The 13,179-nt window shown below is 39.3% G+C and overlaps 1 protein-coding gene across 4 annotated transcripts in view; it reads right to left on the minus strand.

The window, feature by feature from the left end:
* Nucleotides 1-13,179, minus strand: part of BNIP2 (BCL2 interacting protein 2) — a 108,120-nt gene that overhangs the window by 24,372 nt on the left and 70,569 nt on the right. For all 4 annotated transcript variants that reach the window (XM_073618885.1, XM_073618886.1, XM_073618887.1 and 1 more), the window contains 4 exons: nt 11,265-11,447; nt 9,575-9,751; nt 3,597-3,699; nt 2,699-2,830 (listed from right to left, as the gene is read on the minus strand). In XM_073618885.1, coding sequence (XP_073474986.1) covers nt 2,699-2,830; nt 3,597-3,699; nt 9,575-9,751; nt 11,265-11,447 — 595 coding nt within the window. The remainder of the gene's footprint in view (nt 1-2,698; nt 2,831-3,596; nt 3,700-9,574; nt 9,752-11,264; nt 11,448-13,179) is intronic.

The following is a 13,179-nucleotide window of genomic DNA, read 5'->3' on the forward strand; positions in this document are numbered from 1 at the left end:
CCTCCGAAGGAGGAAACACAAATGACTGGCCAGGGACCTGAGGGACCGCCTTTTGAACTGTTTTAGCAATGTGTTTCCTGGGTCGATGGAAGGGACTCCATCTCTCAAGGGCTGTCCTGGAAGACAACTGGGGAAAATATGTTATAAGTCAAAATGTAGACACTAATGGTCTGATATAATAAAGAGCGGTATAGTGATCAGTTCCACTCCATGTTTATAATAGTGAATAAGGTGACTGGTGCCTGATAACCTCCGTGATGATGGTGTAGAAGGAAGAAATCTCCAATAGTGCGATAACGTTTTTTCCAGATTTTATTTTTAAAAACAGCTGGTATTTTACTCACTTTTAACAGTGACTCTAGCAAACATACTCCACAAGCAGCAAGCTTGTACTCCCGTGTCACTTCTGGTATGCCTGTCGCCTAGTCTGACTACATCATGTTATCGGGGGGCTACAAGCCGGGCCAACCCTAGCAGGACCCCGAGAGGCGGGTGGAAACTCAAAGATCCTCAGAGAGCCATTCATCCAATGCGGCTACCTTACAGCAGTAAGGTGAGAGGCTTGAGCACTGAGGTGTCACAGCAACGGAAAGAAAAAGGCATCAGTCACCTTATTCACTATTCTAAATAGGAAAAGGCGCTGATCACTATACTGCACTTTATTATATCAGACCATTAGTGTCTACATTTGGACCTCTAACATATTTTTTCAATTGGTTTTTTAACCACTTGCCGACCAGCCGCTCTCATCATACGGTGGGAGGTCGGCTCGTTCCCATGAATCGCCGCACCTGTATGTCGACTCCTTTAAAGAGAGACATAGCAGGCGTGCGCTCAATGCCTGCCAGCCACCCACGACCGCTGGCACGAGAGCAGAACGGGGATCTGTGTATGTAAACACACAAATCCCCATTCTGACGGGGGTGGGGGGTGGGGGAGAGACAGATCTGCTGTACCTAGTAAAGGAAAACCTTGGATTGCGAGCATAATTCGTTCCTGAAACATGCTTGTAATCCAAAGCACTTGTATATTAAAGCAAATTTCCCCATAAGAAATAATGCAAACTCAAATGATTTGTTCCACAACCATTTATTCCCAAGTCCTTCAGTTTATAGTCCATATAAAATTATAGCAATGTGACCAGGTTGTGTAACCATAAAATGTCCATCCACAAATGGAAGCCTCCAAGGGGATTAGAAGCAAAATCCAGCAGGAGCTAGAGAGTATAAAAGAAGAGAGGCGCCCCTAAGTGTAGCAAAATGCTGCTAAATGTTGTGCCTTCATTAAATGTAACCATATTGCTACACTTAGAGGCGACTCTCTTCTCTTTTATACTTGGTTGTGACATGACGCTACTTGTATATCAAGTCAAAATTTATTTAAAAATTTAGCTGGTCTTGCAAAACGCTCTCAAACCAAGGTTTTACTGTAATTAGGAACAGCGATCCGTCTCCTCCTCCAGTCAGTTCCATCCACCCACAGTTAGAAACACAGTTAACCCCTTGATCGCCCCTAGTGTTAACCCCTTCCCTGCCAGTGACATTTACACAGTAATCAGTGCATTTTTATAGCACTGATCGCTGTATAAATGTCAATGTAGAGCTGCACGATTAAACGTTAAGAATCGTTATCGCAATTTTTTTTTCTGGTGACCAGTCATCTCTATGACCCTCGGAGGCCCGGGCGCGACATCACGTCCAGGGGCGGATATAAACAATGCCGGGGACTCGGCTGCAAAGGCTGAGACAGTTCGTTTTTCTCTTTGACCTTGGTCTTTCCAGCCTGGAGAGGACCTGTCGCGCACTATTCCTATTACAAGGGATGTTTACATTCCTTGTAATAGGAATAAAAGTTGCAACAATTGCCATTGTATTCTCTAGAGTCTCTGCAAAAAAAAAGTACAGTAATATGTTTGAGTAATTTTCTAGCAAAAAAACAAAAAAAATGATTTTTACATGTAGGAGAGGAGTGCCAGAATAGGGCCCGGTATGGAAGTGGTTAACTACAGATCTAGAAATAACCACTGATGCAGAACAGGTCAGAGATAGAAGGTCAAAATAATCCACTAGAGCTGCACAGGTAGGCGTATACAGTTGGTGCACATCACTGGGACTCTCCCATATGTCTCCTGCTCTTGAAACAAAGTGGAAGACTTCACTACACACAGGGGTCGATTTACTAAAGGCAAATCCACATTGCACTACAAGTACACTTGGAAGTGCAGTCACTGTAGATCTAAAGGGGAAGAACTGACATGAGGGAGAAGCTCTGCTGATTTTATCATCCAATCATTTACAAACAAAAACGCTGTTTACTTTCCTTGCATGTCCCCCTCAGATCTACAGTGACTGCACTTCCAAGTGCACTTGTAGTGCAAAGTGGATTTGCCTTTAGTAAATAAACCCCATTGTGCTGTAGTGCAAGATCAGCAGAATGTGAGGACATAAAAAAAAAAAAAAAAAAAAAAAAAAGGCTTGTTCACTCAATGTGTTTTGCTGCATGCCATATTTTTGGTGTGCTGACCTGTTTTGCCATTTGAGTCAATTGAATTAACAGTTAAGGCATGCCATGCATGTGAACTCATTTTGGTATAAACTTTGTACTTTGCCATTTGCACACATTTTTGACTGAGGTAATTTGTACAAATGAAAAATATTTCTAAGATTTCATAAAGCAGTACATCATATAAGTGGCTTACCTTCTATCAATCTGCTGATAGCATTTTCTAAGCCATCCAAGACTTGGCATTTTTCTTCGTGTTGTGGCTCCATTTAAGTAAACTATCATGTAGTTCTCTGCAACTAGCATTTCCAAAGTGCCAATAACATACCTGAAAAGGTTTCAACAAAAAGTCAGAATTAGTGGAAAACCTGACCACACAGTTTTCTCAATACTTTAAGTTCGTAAGAGGCAAGGAAAAAAAAACAGAACATTTTTATTTAAATTCTGCAATAAAAAAAAATTATAATATATATAAAAAATATATATATATATATATATATATATATATATATATATATATATATATATATATATATATATATATATATATATATATATTTAGTTTTAGACTCAATATCAGTGCAACCTTCATCCTGAAGATCTATCTATTGTGTCCTTCAATGAACGGAAGAGAAAAAAAACATTTACTCCAAGCTCCTGGTTGAGGACATATGGCCATGATTTGAAGTTAGAAGAAAGGAGGTTTAAACTTATATTGCAGAAAAGGATTATTTATTGCTACAGCAGTAACATATGGGACCCCCTCCCTTAGAAGGGGAGATGCTCCTAGCTGAGCATGTCGGCAAGGTCAAAAGACTTTTAGATGTCTTCTTCGGGAAACAAAATATGCATAGCTATGGGAATCGTTGGAGAATAAAAAATCACACACACACACACACACACACACACGTTGAACTGGAGGTCTTTTTTTCAACCTTATAAAATCATGTAACTATTTAAAAGTATTTGTCCTAACTTTTCTCCAGCTATAATGCAGTGAATATACATAGCAGGATGGGTCAGTATAAAATAAGACTCTGTATTTGGGTGCAAGGCCTCCTCTTATTAAAGTTAGATATACACTGGATGCTTACTTAAAAAGATTGTCCATCAGGTATCGGTAGTTAGGCTGATTGCTCTCAGGCATAAAACATACAGCAAACACAATAATGGCATTAAGGCCATCACCATAATAACCTAAAAAGAAAAGAAACGAAAAAAACACAAGCATGTTATTTTCACATCATGTGTACATGAGATATTCACAGCTTAATCCAATTACTTCTAGTGTGATTAAAATATTGACAACAAATCTATGATGATATCACCAACTACAGTACCAGTAAAATAAGTCTACAAATTATTGAAGCTGCATTTTACCTGTGTTCTAGAACAGCAAAATGCATGGAAATTGAGGCAGTGTGAATGAGCTCTATGGGCATTCATGCAGAGAGAGAAGCTGTTCACCCCAAAAGTTCCCAAAGAAACTGTCTCCACAGCTGTCAACTGTCAATCGGACAGCTTGGATAATTTTTGAACAACTTCCAGTTCTTTGCTAAGTAAGCAGAACTAAGTCAGTGTCATGCTCACCACCTACTGACAGTTTACCCAGCATGTACTAATCAGAAGAAAACTTTCAACTGAATCAAGGCAATTTTAGTCTGATCCCTAGAAACATGGTATTAGCAAAATGCCTTGAGTATGGATAAATGTAGGACAAATCAACTGGAGCAGTCTTGTTTACATACCCAGCAATTTAACTTACTACATACAATAGGATTCAGAAAATTTACATATCTAAACTAGGGCTGCGGAAATTAACGATTAATTCTCGATTAATCGTTAATTTTTTTTGATCGACCAAAATTCTTTTGATCGGTACTCGCCTCTCCACCGGTTTCCGGGTCTTCAGGGAGTTAAGTCGGTGATCCAGTGACGTCACAGTCATCGGCATCACCGGACCCCCCGCCCCCCCCCCCCCCCCTCCCCAAGTGCCTAGGTCTGTTAATGAAGGGAAGGGGGGGTAGTCCGGTGACATCGATGTCCGTGACATCACCAGACAGCCTGGACAGTGATGGTAAATATGGATGTGGCTAACTGGGATCATTCAGTGTGCTAAGTGTAGGCAAATTTCTTCTTAAAGTTTAATTAAAAAAAAAAAATACTTATGTCAGTGCTACAGTTTTAATTTAAAACGTATTTGTGTGAACTGTAAGTTAAGTCATGGATTGTGGAAACTAGTGTCGGATGATTGTATATAGTGTACACCACATTTACCACTGACTAATGCAGAGTTGCAATGCAAGGAGATCAGCTAAAAGTAGTTGGATCTGTATGTTCGTTATAATTAATCAAAATTAGTCGATTAATTGATTAAGAAAAAAAAAAAAAATCGATTAATCGAACACAAAAATTTTAATCAGTAACAGCCCTAATCTAAACTATGTACTGTATTAAATATTTTTACAGCTTATTTTACATACAGGGCATATACAATGTAATTTTAGCTTTTATTCTCTGAAAACACTATCTTCAAAGTTTCATAAACGATAAAACTCAGTGTGAATTAGCAACCATTTGGAATTCCCTTGATGAATGGTGGTCAGCCTGGGCTATGTTGACCCTTACTGGAATGTAAATAATTCAGTGTATTTTCAGGTCAAAAGAAAACAAATATAGCTCAGGGCTAGTGAAAAATTCACTAAGTAGAAGACCCCCACCATTCACATATGTTTATCTCAGCATAAAGGGACCCTTCCCTGTAGAACATGTACAGACTGGTAAGGATCCAGTGACACATCTTGTCAAATTAGGTCAGCAGCCCCCATTGTACAATGGCCTGTTTGGACTAGACGGATGAACATTTAGAACTGGCAGTCTGGTAAGGTAGGCCATTTTTTATTCTTTTTCTCTTTTTTTTGTTCAAACAGTGGGTTGTACGAAAAAAAAATGAACAGATTCCCAGATCCACACATTTGATTTGAATGGGGGTCTTATTCCTGTTAAGCTTCCTTTCTTGCAGGCAGAACACAATGATCACTGTTGCCGGCACAACCCAGAAATAAGAAAATATATAGAAAAAAAACACGACAGTCTGGTTCTATACAAATCAATTGATAGATCAACTTGTGTACAACCAGCTAACCTACACATGGCTCAAAATTCAGCTGGTCCCTGCTGAACTGGCCAAATTTCCATCCATATATGGCCAGCTTTAGACACAAAGCATTACTTCTGATGCTTCACAAACTACAGTTAAGAAAAATAAAATAAAATTAGGTGTACACAAGGAGATAAGTGCAAATAGGTGAAATTATGCCACCTGCTAGTGGTCTCCTTTTTATTTTACAATTAAGGCTTCTTTCACATGGAGCAGAGTCTGCTCTGATCAGCAAGAAATTCATGGGCAGATCCCCTGCTAAATTGGAGCTGAATGGAAACACTGACATATGTGCCCATTCAGTTTGGGTCAAAAAAAAAAAAGAAAAGAAAGAAAAAAGGACGCCATCTTTTTTTTCCAGTTCTGGACGGACTTGGATAACGGTGGTGTAAATGGACACAAGCCAGTCTGATCTACCTGAAAAGCAGACAAGCAAACCTGATCAGAAAGCCCATGTGAAAGAGTCTTTACGGTTTCATTGAATGCCGCTATACTTCCGATGTGCCAACACCCCAGCTACAGGTGTGCTCTACAGCAGTAATGCTGCTGTACTGTCTGGGCCAAAATCTAAAGCTTTCTGTGAATGGGCACGGGAGAGGGGGTGCTGCTTTGTAGGAGAATTGCATCTCTTCTCTCAGAGCAAAAGCTATACTATCAGTGATCGGTAAACCAGTAAATTGTAAAAAAAAAAAAAAAAAAAAAAAAAGAAGATTCAGAAGGTGGCATACACCTCCCTTGGAGGAAATGCAGTGGTTTAAAAAAAAAAAAAAAAGTCAGCAGTGAAATACTGTAGCTGCTGACTTAAGAAACAGACATTTACAAGCCAAGGAGTCTAGCACAGTTTTCACCTGGACCACTTTAGATCCCTGACACCGCTATCTTGGCTGTGGGAGTCAGTTGTGACACTCCCAACCATGCAAGTCGGTTCTCACAGCCTCTTGGGACATGTGACATGTCACGGGAGGATGCCAGCAAAGGGGAGAAAACTGCCCTAAATCTCACCCAGGCAAGAAGTGCATAAGTGGAAGCAGGTTCCTGTTAGAAAAAGGCATGTCCTGGAGTTCTTCTTTAGGCAAATATGATTATTTGCAGATGAGCAGAAGTATCTCATCTGCAAATATAATTATTTGCAGATGAGATACTTCTGCTCTTTCTTGATGCATTTACTAACCTAAACCCAAAAATTAAAAAAAAATATGCTACCTTTGAAATCCAAGTTTCCAATTTGGGAGTGCACATTTTTAGTTCCACCATAGATGTTTTAAGCCAGTGCTATTCAAGCATTTCAAATGAAATTAAACCCAACTCCCAAAGCCAATTTACATTTTTTGGCCAGGTTTTTATTCCGCAACTCAGAAGATTTTGCCTCGCTTCCTGTTCCAGTGAAACCTGTACAAAATATCTAGGCTCAGTTATCACTAATACAGGAAGGCAAAAAGATAAGTATACAAACACCATCAGAATTTATAACCCTACCCTGTAGAAAACCTCAGATAAATGTTAAAATAAAGGAAAGAATGTTGCACATAAAGCAGGGGGTAGTACAGCAATATAGTTTGCCGCACACTGGAGTTCTGCTTTACAGCATATCCCAACTCAAAAACAAAAAAACAAAAAAATCTTTATTTTCACTTGGTAATCCTACAAATAACACTTTCTGATCTAGGGTGGCTATGTTCACTCACTGCACTGTATCTATGGGAGCCGTGATTGTCACCCAGGCTGGACTTCTTATGTCTTCCTCTCCTGATCTCAATTACATGATGGTAGAAAGATTATCAGTTTACAGAAGGAAGCTCACAGAAAGTAACAAGGGCAATTTCTGCACTTACTAAAAATGTTTCAGCCTTAGAGAGGAAAGTCCATCTTTTGGACCATTTTGCATGTTACACCCATATTTTGGCATGTGCATGGTTTCTTTGCAAAAGGTAAAATATAGTGTTTACCAATGAACGCTAACATAGCCATTACACTAGGAGTCATAGCTTGCAATATACCACCACCTTTTTTTTGGCTTTAGATACGTTTTAAAACATGAATGCATCTGAGTGTGCTATGCCAGTTTTTTCTATTATTTATAGGTATAACCAACATTCTTAACTAGAGCATCCAATTCCGATTACACAAACTCTGTGGTGGTGGAGCTAGGCTTAAAGTGGATGTAAACCCAATGTCATCCTTTCTAAACTACTGCCATAGGGGTTATCTATAAGGATATACATGCCTCCTGCATGTATCTTTACCTGTCAAATATCTCTCCTCTGTCTGTTATTAGACCCGAAAAACTGCATATTCTGTGGGTGGGTCTGTTGTCTGGAGCTCGGTGGGTGGAGTCATGATGTCAGTAGTCTCCCCGCCCACCTCTACACTCCTTGTCAAAATGCATTTTCTCCTGTTTATTTCTAACACTGAACTTCTGCTGAACTTCTGCTATGATCTCTAACATCCAGTGAAAAGACAGGAAAGTAACCACATGACTTCAGCATGCCAAATCATGCTGAGATGTGGAACAGCCAATCCTCGCAGAGCTGCTGAAGAAAGGAGTGGGGGAGGGAATTAAAAAATAATGCATGTGTCTTAGGCTGTCACTCACAGCAAAGGGGAGTATTTGACAAAGTTTTCCTCAGTTTGTCAAGATTTTTCTCACTGAACAATAAAAGAGGATTGCTCAGAGATGGATTAACTCTGAGGCAAGACTGGGCTCAAATGATAGGAAATCTTATACTCTACAGTATAATAATAATAATTATAAAAAAAAAAAAAAAAAAAAAAAAAAAAAAATCGGGTTTACATCCACTTTAAACTTACGTTTGCCCCTTTTGGCCAATGCACATACAACTGAATGACTTTTATAATTACAAATGTAATCCTTGTTGTCAGTTTAACAGACATAAATAAGGCTCACTGTGAGCAGCTAAAATTAGCTACGGTAAACAGATTTTACATATGGTATCTCCTAAATTGGTTTCCTTACATTCTGCAGTGGTCTTACTTTGAAGCAAGATGGAAGTTATCTTGAGCAAAAACAGGACACAGAAGTGCCCTAAATCAAATGCTAGCCCCCATACTCTAAAGCTAGATATACACACACTATACAATTTTCTGTAGATTTCATTCAGATTTAAGAAAAAAAAAAATATTATAATAGGTCAAACCTTAAGAGTTTCAATTTGTATGCAATCAGGCAGGCCCTTGCACCACATGGTTTTGGTAAATAGAAAGGAAATCAGACAACAAAAGTTGTATAATGTGTATGGGCTCTTAAGCTCTCTAAAAAGGAACGGCTCTTTGCTAGTTTTAAAGTGCACAATTTAATTAGTATACCAAGAGAACATAGGCTCAGCTTTCTAAAAAAAAAAAAAAAAAAAAAAAAAAAAGAAAGGTGACCGGTCACAAAAAAAAAAAAAAAATGTAACACACAAAGCACCCTGTATAACAGAGATATGCAATTAGTGGACCTCCAGTTGTTGAAAACCACAAGTCCCATCATGCCTCTGTCAGTCTTGCTATGCCTCATGGGACTAGTTCTGCAACAGCTGGAGGTCCGCTAATTGCATATCCCTGCTGTATAATAACTGTATTACCTACACATTTTGCAGCTTGGGTTTGTGAGTTTGATTTTTTTTTTTGCAGAGCTACGTTCACCCGCAGCCACTTTAGCATCTCACAGTTCTGGGTGGGGATACTATGTCACTACAGTGTTCCAGGGATTTGAGTTATATAGGAGGTAAGATAGTAAGTATTGACACTCTTCTTTTACAGGGTGCTTTTTTTTGTCAGTTGTTTTATCTGAATTTCTGCCATCCCTTTAAAATTTTTACCCAACATCTGCTTAAGCCTATTTTCAAAGTAGGTGTACACATCCCAAAACATAAAATAGTTTCATTCTTGATGCCAGAGAATTTTTCTTACCTCCATGGCTGATAACTTTTTTGTAAGGTTCTATAGCAGACATGTCCACCCTGTGATCTTGTTCTCCAATCCTGAACATACGCCAGCGTCTGCTCTCCTCCTTCTCCTCTGCAGCAGTGTACTCTGGAATCGATCCTTTTGGAAGTACTTCAGTAGTTTTTGGTTTCGGGAGGTCATCTGTCAAAATGACATGATAAAGCTAAAAAACTTAATTTCTTATTCCACTCCATTAACTACTTTTGTCTTTGTGGGAACAGCATTTTCTTTTGCTCGGAACAGTATATTATATATTTAACACCGATCAGCTATAACATTATGACCACCTACCATAACCCATAAAGCCAAGGACTCCACTAAAACTCTGAAGATGTACTGTGGTACCTGGCAGCAAACCACAGTAGCAGATCTTTCAATACCTTTACGTTGCGAGGTGGGGCCTCCATGGATCGGACTTGCTTTTTAAGCAGATCCCACAGATGCTTGACTGGATTGAGATCTAGAGGCCAAGTCAACATATCACACTCATTGTGTGCCCATTCCTGAAGTCATCAGACCAGGCCACCTTCTTCCACTGCTCCATGGTCCAGTTATGATGCCTACGTGCTCATTGTAGGCGCTTTTGGCTTTGGACACAGGTCAGCATGGGCACCCTGCCTGCTCTTGGCTACACAGCCCTATACACAACAAGCTGTGATGCATTGTATGTTCTGACACCTTTCAATTGGTACAAGGATTAACCTTTTCAGCAATTTGAGCTACAGTAGCTCTATTGGATCGGGCTACAAAGGCCAGCCTTCACTTCCCATATGCTTCAATGAGCTCTGGCAACCCAAAACCCTGTTGTGGGTTTGCCAGTCTTCCATCCTTGAATTACTTTTGGTAGGTCCTGACCTTGCAGACTGAGAACATCCCACAAGAGCTGCTGTTTCAGAGTTGCTCTGACCCGGTTGTCTAGCCATTACAAGTTGGCCCTTGCCATAGTCGCTCAAATCCTTAAAAAAAATGGCTAGCAAAAGAGGTTAGAGACTTCTCAGCAAAGCAGAGAAAATATGTCCATTTAACTGGACTTTTGCATGCTGCGTAGGAAGGGTATACTGGGCCTGGCATACAACTTTTCTGTTTGGAAATGTGTCCAATCCCCCTAAAGTTGGTAGCATAACCTGTTTCTGAATTCCTGTGTCTTAATGGAGAAAGTAATCATGCAGTCTGAGAATACACTTTGGTGCCAGACCCTTTTACTTCTTCTTGCTTCAAAGGTAACCTGTCACCTTGGGGTAAGTGGAACCAGTGTATTCACATTTAAGAACGCCTTTCTTTGCCTCCCTGAATTGGTTGTTACAAAACACCGGCAATGAAGCTGCTATGGCCCTTTTCCATAGAAAAGGGATCATTTAGCTCCAAAAAGGGACCCATTATCTCCAAAAGAGACTTTTTAAAGTAATGGAAAATGTAATGAATCCTTCCCACACTAAGGTTATCCAAATGCAACAGACTTTGGCAACAAGCTATACTGCTAGTATGGAATAGCGTTATTCATACTGAATGTCATACTTTTTAGAACAGCTTATTACCAAAAGGCGACATGCATATTATTGCTAGAAACAATAGAAGCAGTGTTATAAGAAACATACTGTACAAGAGTAATTTATGGTCGTTGCTGCAATACAATCAGCAGGTCATTCATTTTTACCTTCCCATTCAAATTCATTGCTGTTCTCCGATGGAGTATCTAGATCATCTAAATCCAAGTCTCCACTTTCATCCAAATCCTCAGATAAGATGGAGCCATCACTGCGATCCAGTGTTAGACTTAAGTTGGGTGCTATAAGTTTTTTCTTTTTTTTACTGCCATTGATTTCAAGTGGACTGGGAACTGCGAAAGATAACAGAAAATAAATACAGTTGATATCACAAATCGGGCCTTATTTTTACAAAACAGTAAACTGTCTTGGAGACGCAAGCTCAGCACTCTGCACTTCTTCAGCAGCTAGATGTGATTTCCTATTCCACTGAGAGGTTGATTCATTGCCAAGGATGAACAGAGCCGTCATTCAGATTCAGTGCGATGAGCACCAGCAAAAATAATGAAATGTACAGGGAGGCACTCGGATGCATTTTCTAACTGTTGATGTGCATCTCTGTGCTCATTTATGCTGTGTTTGAACAACAATTCCATTTATCCACAGAGATAAACAGCCCATGTGCTCTCAAGAATGTGCAAAGAAGTGAGCTGCAGCTGCAAGATTCAGCTCCTAAACCATCTAAAATATGCCTTTAATCCTTTAAAATACATGAACGGTGACAGTTGTGTTAAAAGTGATGCAAAAGCTTCACACTATTCCATACCACAAAAGGCTTTCAAACCAATGTATAATTATAAAATAATTAATTTTTTGTAAATATGAACTAGCGTACAGATTGTTTGCAAAATGCAATGGTTAAGCTTGTGCATCACTTGCTCATTGTGAAATAACAAAACAGCGAGTGCAAAAAGAGTGAAAGTGTTGAACATGTGTTCAACACACAATAAAGTAAAAGCAAATGCCATAGTAGTGGTAATGTGCGACAAGGAAACGCTCTTGCATAGAAGCGGAATTTTTACTATCAGCCTCATAATGCTTCTTACAGGACCATAAAGAATACATGGTACTCCAAAGGAACAACTGCATAACCATTTGTCCAGAGGAATGTCAAGGGCCTATGTATACAGGAGTCTGTGGGAACTACAAGTCAGGATTTCCCATTAAATCAGTGCTGTTCAAGGATAGCAGCAAATACCACTAGCAAATATTAAATGGAAGAATCTTGGGCTTTGATTTACTAAAGGCTAATGGACGGTGTACTTTGCAAGTGCAGTTGTACTCGTTTTCCCCAAAGCTTAGTGTGGTGAAGCTTTGCATTGTAAAGAATACCCAACCAGGTGTAAGGATTTAAAAAAAAAAAACAAAAAAAACAAAAATAACACCCCAAAAAACACAATTTTTGCTTGCAGATGATAGGATTATGGAAATCAACAGAGCTTCACCACATTCACTAAGCTCTGGCGAAAAGGAGTACAACTGTACTTGCAAAGTGATTAGTCTATTTGCAAATATATATATAAATCAAGCCCTTAAGAGTCTACAGTGCACACAGGCAATTCTAATTGAATCTAATGAAAGTCAACAATTCAGTGTATTCACTGAATGCTGCTGAGACTTTAATTCAAGTGGTAGCATAGCATGTTTGAGAGGTTCTAAAATCATCAGAATTCTGATGGGGCTTGGTGAGCCCTAAAGAGAACCTATGTTGATCGGACTTAGTCTACAATGGCATGGGACTCTGGAAAGCGATGGACTCTTAACTGAATCAGGGTAAAACCTGTGGCGCACTACTGTGGCGTGCCTGCTTTATACTTTTTTCAGTTGCACATAGGATGCACCACTTCCAACAGAAACTGCATCATAACATAAATGATGTGAATTGCCAAGCAAAACAAAAAGGCATAGATGTACAAACCTCCAACTCAAATGTTGAAATGAAAAAAAAAAAAAAAAAAAAAAAAAAAATTATAACAGCCTCACTGTGGATGATGTGATTGCATTATACACTGATCTGTGGTTGGC

The sequence above is a fragment of the Aquarana catesbeiana genome, linkage group LG03, assembly GCF_042186555.1.
Source record: "Aquarana catesbeiana isolate 2022-GZ linkage group LG03, ASM4218655v1, whole genome shotgun sequence".
NCBI classification, from domain to species: domain Eukaryota; kingdom Metazoa; phylum Chordata; class Amphibia; order Anura; family Ranidae; genus Aquarana; species Aquarana catesbeiana.